This window comes from Octodon degus, unplaced genomic scaffold (genome assembly GCF_000260255.1).
Source record: "Octodon degus isolate 3935 unplaced genomic scaffold, OctDeg1.0 scaffold00016, whole genome shotgun sequence".
Classification (NCBI taxonomy): Eukaryota; Metazoa; Chordata; class Mammalia; order Rodentia; family Octodontidae; genus Octodon; species Octodon degus.
Genome location: NW_004524592.1, coordinates 17,459,122 through 17,472,069, shown reverse-complemented (window position 1 = coordinate 17,472,069; position 12,948 = coordinate 17,459,122). Strand labels below are relative to the sequence as shown.

General features: G+C 40.5%; 1 protein-coding gene across 8 annotated transcripts in view; it reads left to right on the top strand.

Annotated features, from left to right (window-relative positions):
* Window positions 1-12,948, top strand: part of Ank2 (ankyrin 2) — a 370,586-nt gene that overhangs the window by 86,034 nt on the left and 271,604 nt on the right. For 3 of the 8 annotated variants that reach the window (XM_023710124.1, XM_023710125.1, XM_023710105.1), the window contains exon 1: window positions 3,347-3,594. The exons of 1 other annotated variant lie outside the window; for it this stretch is intronic. In XM_023710124.1, the coding sequence (XP_023565892.1) occupies window positions 3,466-3,594 (129 nt within the window). In that variant the 5' untranslated portion in view covers window positions 3,347-3,465. Of the gene's footprint in view, window positions 1-3,277; window positions 3,595-12,948 lie in introns of those variants that run through there. 4 more of the 8 variants (XM_023710101.1, XM_023710122.1, XM_023710099.1 and 1 more) reach the window with 2 other exon arrangements.

The following is a 12,948-nucleotide window of genomic DNA, read 5'->3' as shown; positions in this document are numbered from 1 at the left end:
GAGGGGCCGGGGAGAGAGAGGATTAGGTTGCACATGGCCCGCTCAGTTGTGATCGACCGCTGCCCTTCCTGATGCCTGCTTCTGCGGAGGGTTGGATTCTGATCAATGGGGTGCTGGACAGTGAGGACAGCAAATGGTCATCTCTATCCTGACTTTAAAGTGAGGCCTGCCTTTGCTAAAGGGCAGTCTCTGTGCTGGATGTCAACTTTCAGTGTGAGTGACAGCATCTACCTTTGAAGGCAGAAACACATTTTCCTGTTGATGGTGAAGATGCTTTGCAGGAGGAGCCGGCTTCTATTCCAGATTCAGCGCTCAGCCTGTAGGATATGAAAGCTCTGCTGCAGGCCTGCTGCAAAGACCCCTTAATGCGGTGTGTTGTTTAGATGGCTGTGAGCTCCTGGGACTGGAACCTGGTGCCCTGTCTGTGCAGAGGTCAGCTGGTGAGTCCACACTGCTCTATCCTAGGAAAATGGATACTGATTATTTTTAAGTCTAAATAGAAGTCACAGGAAAGTTGGAGCAACATAAGTCTGAGAAAAAAGGACTTTTAAAGATCCCTTTATCCGTAGTTCAATATTGAATGAGTTTGTTTCAGAGAGACAAAGTTTTCACTGTTGGAACATCTGATCTGCTGGAGTTTCATAAAAGGATGATGTGCTGTTAGCCATCTTCTCTGGGAGCACTATGTTCCCTGGTTGGGGAAGTGATAAATGGAAATGGCACACTAGAAAAGGCTTGTGATCAGTTGATTTAAAAATATCCACACTAGTTGTTTGAGTGTTTTGTGGTTTGAAAGGTAGAGGCCTAGGGGTCTCTGCATGGGGTTGTTTTTTCTGGGTGGGCTGATTTCAGAGTCCTGAGCCAAGGTCCTCCTGCCTGTCCCCAGGAAAGCTATCCGGAGCAGGTCATTTGCAGTCTAGTGCTCTTATCTGTGAAAGCAGTGTCTTTGCATCTCATCTAAAGATCTTACCAAGAAATAGAATAAAAAACAGTGTCATTATTGTTCTTCAGAATTTGGTAAACTCAGTGCTTTGTGGGATACTTATGTCTGTCAAGCTAACATCTAATATCTAATTCATTTCCTTTCTTCATGAGAAGAACACTTATTTGTACAAAGATGGAGGGAGTCCTGGAAACTATGACCTAGTTAACCATGTCTGAGGAATTTTCTTTACTTACTCAATTGGAGTTTAAAAATACAAAATTTTGCTGGCATTAGAGAACAAAATAATGAAGTCGATCCACTGTTCCATTTTATAAGTGGGTCTATATATAGCCAATTAAGGGCTAATGAAATAAGCGTTTTTTGACAGGAGTTTCTCACTTTCTTCACCAGCTGTGCTTGGGACTTCCCCACTGAGAATTCTGTATGGGGAGAGGAGACGTGTGGGGTCCTCAGGAGCCCAGTCAACAAGGGCAGAGGGGAGGGTTTGTCTGGAAGACCCCTGAGTCACCCATACCAACAGGAAAACCTCTGGAGAAGCCTAGGTCTGGAGGACATCCACAAATCAAGTGGACTTGCCAGATATGAACATTGCTTGAAGGTATTCAGAAAGAGATAGTGCAGATGGGACCAGGAACACCCTGAACTGCAGTCTCGCTGTCTCCTGGCAACCACCTTGGGCTTTTGATGGCTTTGATTTTCTTGTGGTGCTTTGGATGCAGGGAAGAAACGTGTGGCATGAGTCAGAGCAGGCAGAAGCCATGGTGGAGGAACTGCAGGAGTCTGCCCAGGGAATGTGCCCAGAAGCCTGAGTGCTTGGGGTGTCTCTGGATACACGAAGACTTGTGGAGGAGGTGGCTAGGAGGCTTCAGGTGACATTGAAGCTGATTTGGTATTTTTGTATTTTTGGAAGCAGAATCATCCAAGAGAAAGGGACGCTGCCAGTACAGCTGTTTCCCTGTCTTCTCTGTCTTTCCTTCTCTGCCAGTGTGAATTGTCACCAATGCAGTGTTGGCCCATGCCATAGTGTCCTGTCCTTTCAGCCAAGGGTTGAATCCAGTCAGCTCTGTATCACCATAGAATGTGCATTACGGCCTTGTGGGATATTAATCCACTGATTTCCATTCAATTTTAGTTTAAAAATGCAAATTGTGTTACATAAGATAAAAGATGGAGGGCCCACCTACACTACAGATAATTAGTATTTTCCCTGTGAGAAGAGCTACCATCTTTTTGTCTGCACGTCCTATGGGAAATGAGACTCTATGCTCTTCATTTATCTACAAAACTGTACTTTATAAGAAGACACTTTTCATTTTATTATGATATTTGTATCTGAAAGGATAGGTAGAATTGGGTGTTTTACTTGCAATTATAGTAGTCAAGATTTTTCTCCTAAAATGTCAAGATTGTGTGCACCTGGGTCTGGAGGGATACTGGTCGCTGGTCCGCTTTGTCCAACCATGTTTCCGGGTAAGAGAATAATTGAGAAACGAGCACTATTATTCTTGGCCTCCAGTGAGCCGTTGGTAAAACGGAGGCACAATTTTGGAAACGTGGCAGTGCCTGCGTCTGGAGCACAAGGAGAATTTCATGTTGTCGGGTTAAGGAGTCGCATCCTCTTTCTCTCACGGCAGCTCCCTCCCTCGCCGGTGCAGACTGGAACATCCAGGAAGAGTGAACTGTGTTTACTTCATCTGGTTGCTTTTGCTAGTCAGTACCCAGGACCCGTGCACAGGTCTTACGGTGCCCAGGGCTGTGGGCTGGGTCTGCTCTCCCCTCTCCCTGGGCTCCAGCCCCGCCTCCCCTTCCCGGGATAACCCTGCCGCGCGCTCGGGACACGCTGCCTCGCGCGGGGATGTGCAGGTGACTCCCAGCCCCGCTAGCCTGCATTGCGAGCAACTCCAGCCTTTGCTAAGTCTCCAAAAAACAGTAGCTCTGATTCTGTTCTCCAGATGCACCTTGGAGGAGGCGAGGGCTGCGCGTGGAAAGGGCAGGGACGCGCATCCTGCGCGACAGCGGAGCCGCGCGTGGCGGCGGCAGGGCCGTAGCGAGACTGCACCATTTTCCCCGCGCCCTGCGGAGAGGTGTGGTCGCGAGCCGGAGCAGCCACCCACCCCCAGCAGTTTCCCAGAGGTGGCCTCTTCCTGGCTCGGTCGGAAGACAGACTGTCTAGAGGAGTCCCCAAGCCCGGAGCTCCCTCTGAGGCGTGGGTCTGAGCCAAGCTCTTTGCAGGCACTAGCGGGAGGCCCGTCCACACCCGCGGCCCGGTGCACGCTCGCCAGCGCCGGTGCAGGTGTGCGCTGCCGGGACCGAGCCGGCGGGAGTATGCGCGCTGCAGAGGCTGCGCCGCGGTCCCCGCCCGGCTCGGGGGCGCGCTGGATCACCCTGTGAGGTTCTGGCTGCCAGCCACTGATCCGGTGGGGAATAGCACAGGGCCCCGGAGCTCTGAAACCACCTGAGCCGCTGGGCAGTGGACACCATCCGCCGGCTACCTCATTCTTGCTGAATTCCTCTGCAAAATGGCTCACGCTGCCGCTTCTATTAAAAAAGTTCGAGAGGCTGAACTGGATGAAAAGGAAAAAAATCTGGAGAGGGAGAGAAAAAAACAGCGGAAAATCCCCAGAGACCGCATGGAAAGGAAAAGAAAGGTACGGGCAGCGTCGCCTTTCCCCTTCCCCAGGGCCTCCTGCAGGGCTCGGAGCTGGCAAGTTCGCCTCTCTCCGTGCATCCACCCTGCAGCAGTGCTGAGCTCAGTTGCAGCCCGGAGCTCGTGCCTACGTTTGCTGCATTGGGAGGACATGCCTGAGCAGGAGGCTTTGACCAAGCCAAGCAAAATATGCCTTCACTTCGTGTTTCTCTCTTTTTCCCCTCCGCAGTTAAATCTGTTCGGTCTCAGAAGCAGGTGCTTTATCCCCTCAGGCTACTGTGAAGCTTGTCATAGAAGCAGGAAGGGGCTGATTTATGGCTGGAGGTCGAGGTATTTTCCTTCTGCCTCATCTCTACTACTATCTCATTAGCCTCCTCACTGACTGTGTATTTGATAGAGACGTCTGGTTGAGAATAAACCACAGGTTTTCGGTACTCTTTTCCTGAAGATGACATTGTTATATGTAAAAAAAGCAATATAAGAATACTGGCGCAGTGAGCTCCATTTATGTATTTGTAAAATTCTCTCATTTTTGTTTTCTAGCATGAATCCTATACATTTCTGAATATGGCAATTAAATCAAGACACGTTAAACAAAGGAAGGAAATGTTGATCCCCTTTACATTAAACTACAGAATTGGAATCTCTTTCTTCCCCTCATAAACATTCTCCTTTAAATTATAAATGTTCTTATGAGTTGATGGTGCCGAGATGCTCATTAAGCAGTGGTCTGGGTCTTTAAAGGAAGGAATTCCCTGTAAATGGTTTAATTAACAAAGTAGGTCACTGAATAATTTCAGAAGATGATAAATGGCATATTATATTAGCACAGCATAGAAATAGTGGTTTGTACACAAGCTGTTGTTAAACATAGCTTTGGGATTAGGAAAGCACCAGGCATCCATATGCTTAGTAATCCATTTGCTCAACTGCCTTTCTGTCTCTCTTCAGCCTCCCTCTCACTCTCTCCCTTCCTATTGAATACGTTTACCTTTGCACTTTGGAGATACTGTCTTTGCCTCATTTTTGGAAAGATGCTCCAACTCATACTGAGTTGTGCTACTTCTGCGTAGGGATTTTAGCTTTACTACTTAATTCACTACTAGTTAGAAAAATGATTGTTACTATGATGCACAAATACAATTAGCAGTATATAGTGATTTCCTTCCAGGGAAAAACTTTACTGTTGTTTGGCCTCTAAAAGACCTGTTTTCAAAGGTGCACTAATTCTCTTTTATAAGACCAGAAGTCTTAGTGGCCATTTTTGTGTGGATTGGCTACCTTTTTGACAGTTTCTGTGGTTCTTTTTCAAATTCCCTAAGTGGAATATTACTGCGTAAAGCAATTTCCTGCATTTGTACCTTTTTAAAAAAAAAGCTTTCCCTCTCCAAAACACAGTATGTTATTATTTCTTAGCCAGAAGTTCAGCACCCAGTTATGACCTAGCAACTTCACTTAGCTGAAGTTCTGTGTGTGCACCTGAAAGATGTGGTATTCCTTTGGCTTGTTTCTGTTTTGTGTGAAGATATTCCTTTCTTATACCTTGTTAAAATGGCAAAATGGTAGCATGGAAATGGAAAAGCAATAGTAGTTGTTGAGAAACTCATTTACTGTGGTGCTACTACATTGTTTTTGCTGAAATCTAGCAGCAAAAGCAAGATCATTGGTCAGTCATATGGTCATGTGACAGGATCATCTGGGCTTCAGAACTAGGTACAAAAAAGCGAGAACCAGCAGAGACTGTGGAAATGAAGGCACAGCTAGTATCTGTCCCTGTTCCTCTTGTTTTACACATAACCATTTCTCCTCCTCCCTTTCTTATTGTGGGTGTATGCAGTATTACATAGACATTTATATCACAGGGCAAAGGCTTACTTAAAGGATGGTTGTGGTTTTGAGCTGTAGCAGATTTTTTTTTTTTCCAGACAGACAACTATCCCACCATCCCCTATGTACCCACATACCCACCTGACCCATTTTCCAATTGACTCGGGAGAAGGAAAATCTACCTCATTATGTATTATTCCTTAAGGTGTATAGAATGATAATTCATGAAGAAATGTGATGGGACAGTTGCTTATTGGTGGCCTTCTAGAACACCATCTCCAGAACATAATTTAAAAATTCATCATCTTTTTCCTTTTTTGATGCCATTTTATAACTAGAAGGGAATAATGCATCAGTTGTGAGGGTGATCGAGTGCATCATAGTGCATCGTTTTCCTGTCTATTTGTAAAGCTTCTTGCCAATGAACTGTTGACTTAAAATGTTCAGCTGGGAATTTAGCTCAGTGGTGCAGTACCTGTGTGGCAAATGTGAGGTCCTGAGTTTGATTCCTGGTACTGCTAACCACCCCCCCAATTCAAATGAGGCCTCCAGTGAAGATAAAAGCTAATTTTTGAGATTAAGAAAATAATAATGCTAATTTTGAAAGGTTTTTTTTTGCTCAAAGTACAGATACTGATTATTAAAATGATTGAATTAAGCAGGCCTATACTTATGCTTCTTTTTAGTATTCTTTTATAAACCTATAATTAAAATAATATTTGTTTTAGTATTTTGTATTCCATAAAATGCATCTAATTTTAATAACTTGTAAACTTGAATCATGTTTAATGCCTGACTATAACTCCTTATGCTGTATTGTCAGTGGTGTGGTTAAAAAAAAAACACAAAAAGAGAAAGAAAAATAAATAAAATAAAAAATCCCACAAGTGTTTGTATACTGAGGGATCTAATTTCAACCTCATTATAAGCAGTATTTGTCTTAAAATAATATGTTCACCCCTTCTGAGGCTGTAATCTGGATATTACACACTAGGTATCCATTGTATCTTTCTGTCTTAGTTACTTTTCTTGTTGTTGAGACAAAATACCTGGCACTCAGAAAGGAGGAAACAATTATTGAGCTCATAGTTTGTAGAGGTTTTAGTCCATGCTCAGCTGGCTCCATGGCAGGCTGGCATGGCAGAGGGAATGCAGTCCATGGCTGGAACAAGGTAGCACAACAGCAAGGGTTGGCCACAGCATTCTATGCCTTTTGTCTTAGCCAGACTATTCAGAATGGGTGGCACTCACGCCCTTAATCCTAGTGCCCTTGATCCTAGCCTTGCATGGTGAATTGATCCCATTACCACATACTTCAGATCTGGCCACCTCTGAAAAGCTATGACCAAGTGAGGCACTGGAGAGACATCTAGACACAAGCCTTAACAATGTGTCACACATACAGCACTAGAATGAAATGAAACTGTAACCAAGTGGACCAAGGACAAGATTAATTGAAATAAACTAATTCATATGTTTGCTCAAAAGTACATTGATCTAGTTTATATAGGAATAAGCAGAAATTTCTGTTCTAAGTATTTACTTCCTATTAACTGAAGCCATTTCTTCTCATATCCAATCTCTGGTTCCAATCTAGTAATTTTAACTTGGGAAGGATGGCAAAAGAATGATTAAATGAATTACCAGAGTTCCCACAAACTAGTAAGAGCTCTAGAAAGTAGGGTCAAGTATAATACTCTTTCCACAACCCCATACCGCTTTTAAGCTTTATTGTTATAAGGTTTTTATTTTTATTCATGTTTTCAGTCCTTGATGGTTGCATTCATCATGGGACTTTCATACATGTCCATGACACATGCTAACTCTTTTTCATCCTCATCACCTTTTTCCTCCCCCTTCTGATTTAAAAATTTTGGAATAATAAGTAATTATTAAGAAATAGGCAAAAAAAATCCAAATAATTGAGTCTTTGAAGATAAATCATATATTTAAACAGTCTTACCCATTTAAACTTAGGGTCATCATGAACATTCAAATAAATTTATTTATGCTCCAGTTTGCAAGTTGAACAAACCATTCTTAAGTCCGTGTTGACTTTAATGCCCATTAGAATCATATAAAAGACAATTTATATGACTACTTCTTAACATCTTGATGCTTAAGAAATCCTTCCCGTTATTTTCATTTATACTATTAAAAATGACTGAGTTTATGTTTCCTGAAAAATGTTTGTAATAATTTATTAAATATGGGATTATGGATCTCGTATCTGAGATTGCACACAGTGTACCATTTAATCACAATAGTAGTCCTATACATTGTATATTATTGTCACTTCACAACATGGAATGGAGACACAGAAAGTTATGGAACTTTGTAGAACATACACAACTAGTACATGGCATGCTTGGGATTTGAACTTTTTTCTGTTTGGCTCTCAGGTTCATTTCTGAAGAAAAAGGGGATATGATTTCTCAGTTTTGTACAAATAGTAAAGATTATAAATAGAATCACTTAATCTATTAATGCTTCAACTTCTTTGTCTCCAAGATGCCTTTCTATAGCTGAAAGAAACTTAAGAACTGTGAGAATAAACTGAATAATGCATTGTAGGGGCCAATATGTACATTTAACATTGTGATCCCGTTATAATTGTACCAAACTATTTTGTGAGATTTCTTGGAAAATCAGCTATTAGAAGTTAATATCTACTTGGTAATTGTTGCCAACTGCTGGCATTGATAAAGCGTTATGTCAATATTATTTTTTATAATTTTATGAGGACTTCAAAATGCATTTGGGTTTTTATATTTGTTATGACAAAAGATGATTTTTGCATAGTATTAAGTAGAAAATAAAAGCAAAGCTTTGCTCTTTTCATTGACTTGCACAGTGCAAATTTCTGATCAACTGTTTTGCTTTAAAATACAGTTTTCCCTCTGAGGGAGCAGGATACACCATGTAGCAGTGGTGGTGAATCTATGACACACGTGCCTCAGCGGGGTATTTGTTACCATTGAAAGCTCTAAATGGTTCTCTATCACTGATCTAGAGTAATCTTTGGGGAACACACCACCATGGATCCTTGTCCATTTGTATAACTAGTGCAATGAGAGTACTTATTGAAGAGTAATGGATGTCTCACCAAGTATAAGGGGATATGAAAACTTTAAAAAATATATTGATATTTTGAATGTCAAAGGTCTTTTTATTTGCGTCAAGAGAGGAATGTTTTCTACAGCTTTTGAATTGTGTTATAAGAATGAGTTATAAGGGGGCTACGGACATAGCTCGGCAGCATAAGCACCTGCTTGGCAAGTACAAGGTCTCGAGTTTGATACCCCGTACTGGTGGGGGGGAGAGGGGAGGGGAGGGGAGAAGAGAGGAAGAGTTATAAATTCATACTCCTTCCTTATCTGTGATTGGGTCTCCTGGTTTCTGTCCCCTGTGATCAGCAGTGGGTACCATTCTGAGTAGTGAAATCTTCTACCATCCCACTCAGTCCTGCCCAAGATGTGCCCTGTACCTACCTTGTATGCGTGTCCTGCCCATTCATCACTTAGTAGCCTTCTTGGTTATCATGAAATGGTTATGGCATCACAGTTCTTGTCCCCAGGTCACCCTTTTTTTTAACAATGGCCCCAAAATACAAGTGTAGTCATGATGATGCTTCAAATATGCTGTGCTTCCTTTCAAAAGGTGAAAATGTGACATGATATTTTGAAAGGTTATAGTCACAGAACTTGTATTCTGCAATCTGTATGAGCTGTGTGTGTCAGGGAGAGGGGGTGGGCTCCCCATCACTCCTGTCCTTCAGCCTTCTGCTTGCGCAGCCCGGCGCACGAAGCAGCAGCACTTAGTCAGGAACCGTGTACACACAGAGATTTCTGGGCTCCAGACCAAGCCCCTGTGATTAAAAACACAAATTACCACAGAAAAAAATGGCCTGGGATAATGTATTACATTCTACAATTCTGTGAACATGGACAATCCCCATCTTCTTTTTTTAGGACCTACACCAGACTGTCTTTATGTAACTTTCAGGGCCCTCTTCATCAGTAGGTTGGTATTTCCAGTAACTACAGTAGCACAAGGCAGACTGGCGAATTTTTGAAGCTTATCTGGACAAATTCCTTTTTCAGGTTCCAATACCTAGTGTAAGTAAAAATTTCAAAGTTTTGTTAAGTCACTTTTCCAATGTGAGTCCAAATAATGTTCAGGCACAGCTATTTAAAAATCTGCCATACCTTTTAAAAAGTATTTCTTTCTTTTTAAACAGTCCTCCTAAACCCTTTTCGTAACTCACTTCACAAACCTTTTCTTGGCTACAACAATTATCTTTATGTAAGTGACTTATGCTATTAGTGGCACTTTTCCCAACACCGTAACTGTGTTTTTATTGTTAGTTTATAATTATAAAGAACCTCTTTCAGCCGCTGAGTGGGAGACTAACTGCTAGATTAGGGTTAGAGCTGTCAAATATGTGTGATTTGATAAAAATAGTCCCGATTATATGGGTTAAGTTTTAAGGCAGACTTTTGAAGGAAAAAGATAATTTATGAAAGCTATTTATGAGCTTAACTTATTTTAGAATCTCAAGTTATATGCACAACCCAATGAATTTTTTTTCCTTTTCTACTAGCCTGAGTTCATCTAAATGTTTTCATTCTTTAAAAATCAGAATTAATATATTAGTGACCTTTATTATAAAACTTCTAATTTTATTAGATACCTTATTCATCAATTGGGTAAAATTAATGATACTTACAACATATTTTGACACCAGTACGAGCCCTGATGATGTTTTTGAGGAATATTACAAGAGTCAATGAAAATACAAGAAAGTTAAGAATTCTGTTCATATCATTATGGATGATGGTTTCATTTTTCCATTATGCCATTTTGATATCTATTTCTCAAAATTATTTCTCTACAAATGACAATTAGTTTTAATCTCCATGCCAACTCCTTTTTTACTCTTTTCCTGGATAACTACAACTTCTAGGGTAACCAGAATGAGATTTATTACTCAGCCATAGAGAAGTCTGGGATGGTCTTTTTAGCATTGGACTAAATTAGACTCACTCCTTTCAATAGCAACTCTTAGGGAGGACTCAGCTCTTCTACTTTATTTCATGAGGCTTCATTTATATCTAACTTAACTTTTATTGTAGATACATCTTTCTGCTGTCCATCATCACTATCTTACTTAAAGAAAAGAGGTGCTGTGGTATAAGAGGCAATCTTAGTTGTCAAATTGATTGGCTTGCAAGATACCAGGAGATTAGTAAGAAACAATTCTGGGTGTGTCAGCCGTTCATGGGCACAGGGCCCTGGTGACCCTATGTGATCTCATCCCTCCATGGGCTCTGCTTCCTGGCTGCCATACACTTAGGTAGTTTTTCTCCACCAGGTCCTTTCACTGTGACATTTCTGCTTGGAATCAGCCCACCACGGATTGAAATGTCTAAAGCTGTGAGCCATCTTCCATCTTTAAATTGTGTGGGTTGGGCATTTTGTGCCACCAGTGAAAACTGACCAATCCCAGGGTAAAACAATTATTAAAGACATGTTGATCTAATCAATTTATTTGATTATTAAAAATAAATGTAGCTATTGCCTTTCAATTTCAGTTTAGTTTCTAACTCCTTCAAGACATTGACCAAGAGTTGAGGTGCATCTAAGATGATAAAGAGGAGACAATAAAATGGAAAGCTGTTGTTTTTTATATTTTAAAGAGAAGAAAAATAAACAATCAAAACAATGGTATAATATTTCAAAACAAGATTGTAGAGGAGTAGCGATGGTCAGTACATCATGTGTTGTTATCTTCCAGGTATTTGTTCATAATGTAAGATATAAGAATGAAAAACTGATCAAGCAATGCAGGCATATACCTGTACTTTAAATGAGCTAATAGCAATTAGTAGTATATCTAAGTATATCTATCTTAACTATCTGGTCTCTCTCTCTCTATATATATTTTTTCTTTTCTTTTCTCTTTCTTCTTTTCTCCTTTCTCCTATTTCAGTTGCTCTTTCCTTTTGAACACTTTCTTCCCATTTCACAATATCTATTATACATTTTGGGTCTTACTTCCTCTTTCAGCTTCCAATACTAGGGAGACAATATCATGTTTACACATGTGAGACTGATGTATTTTACTTATAAATATGGACTCAAGTCAAATGCATTTCTCTATAAATGTCTCAGGTTTATTCCTTTGTGTAGCTGAGTAGTACTCCATTGTATAATAGTAGCATATCTTTTTAATCCATTCCTTGGCTTATGGGCATTTGGGTTGTTTCTAAGATTACCTATGACAAATTGTGCTGCTATAAATATGGGTGCACATATATTGCTGTGGTATGTCTTCAGTTCTTCTGGGAAAATACCTAGAAGGGGACTAGCTGGCTCAACTGGGACCTCTAATCCTACTTTTTTGAGGAATCTTCACACTGATTTCCACAGTGAGTTTGCCAGTCTACACTCACATCAGCAGTGGAGAAGTGTTCGTTTTTCCCCACATCCCCTCCAGCATATGTTATTGACTGACTTCTTGGTGATAACCATTCTTTCTGGGGTGAGATATAATCTCAGTCTTGTTTTAATTTGATTTCTCAAATGACTAGTGATGTTGAACATTTTTTCATGTATTTATCTGCCATTTATATTTCTTTATGAGAAGTGCTTGGGCCGGGGAGATAGCTCAGTAGAATAAGCACTTGCCTGGCCAATGCAGGATCCTGAGTTCAATCCCCGGTACTGCAAAAAAAAAAAAAAAAAAAAACAAAAAACAAAAAAAAAACAGTGCTATTCATCTCAGATGCACATTTTTGGATTGGATCTTTGAATTTAGGGGGTGTTTATTAATTTTGTAAGTAATAATTACATAAAACTCTCAGAAGCTACTAACTCTGTATAAGAACAAATTCAAGAGACCTATGTTTAAGATTCTTTCTGTAACTTCAGGTAAGATAGACCTGACTTCAGTTTTCAGCTATAAAATGATGAGGACTTGGCCAGGGATGGTGGCACACAACTATAATCCCAGCACCTGGGAGGCTGAGGCAGGAGAAGGATTACCATGAGTTCAAGCCCAGCTTGGCCTACAGAAGTGAATTCAGGCCCATCTGGACTATATAGTGAGAACCCAATCTCAAAAAAAAAAAAAAAATGAGAACTTGAAATTTGTTAAAATTTTTCTGTCATTATAAGATGCTGTGCTATTTTTAGAAGTATCTTTGCTTTCTTTCGCTATGTATGACATAGTTTGGTGGAATTTCCAAGTTTTTCTTATTTCAGCACAACTTATTTTAAGTTATTGTCTCAGACACAGTGCCCTCCTTTAAGCATAGACCCCATGAGGTGATAGGAACTTCGACAAATAACTAGAATAAAATATCATTTGCTCCATTAGGTTTGACCCAGGATTGTCTATTTCTGTATCTATGACATAAATATGCTTTAATAGGGCTTACCTGGCAGATGAAATAATGGAAGAAATAGTTCCTGTTGTGGTACTTGAAATTTTCGGGAAGTTAGTAAGGCAGTATATATATATATA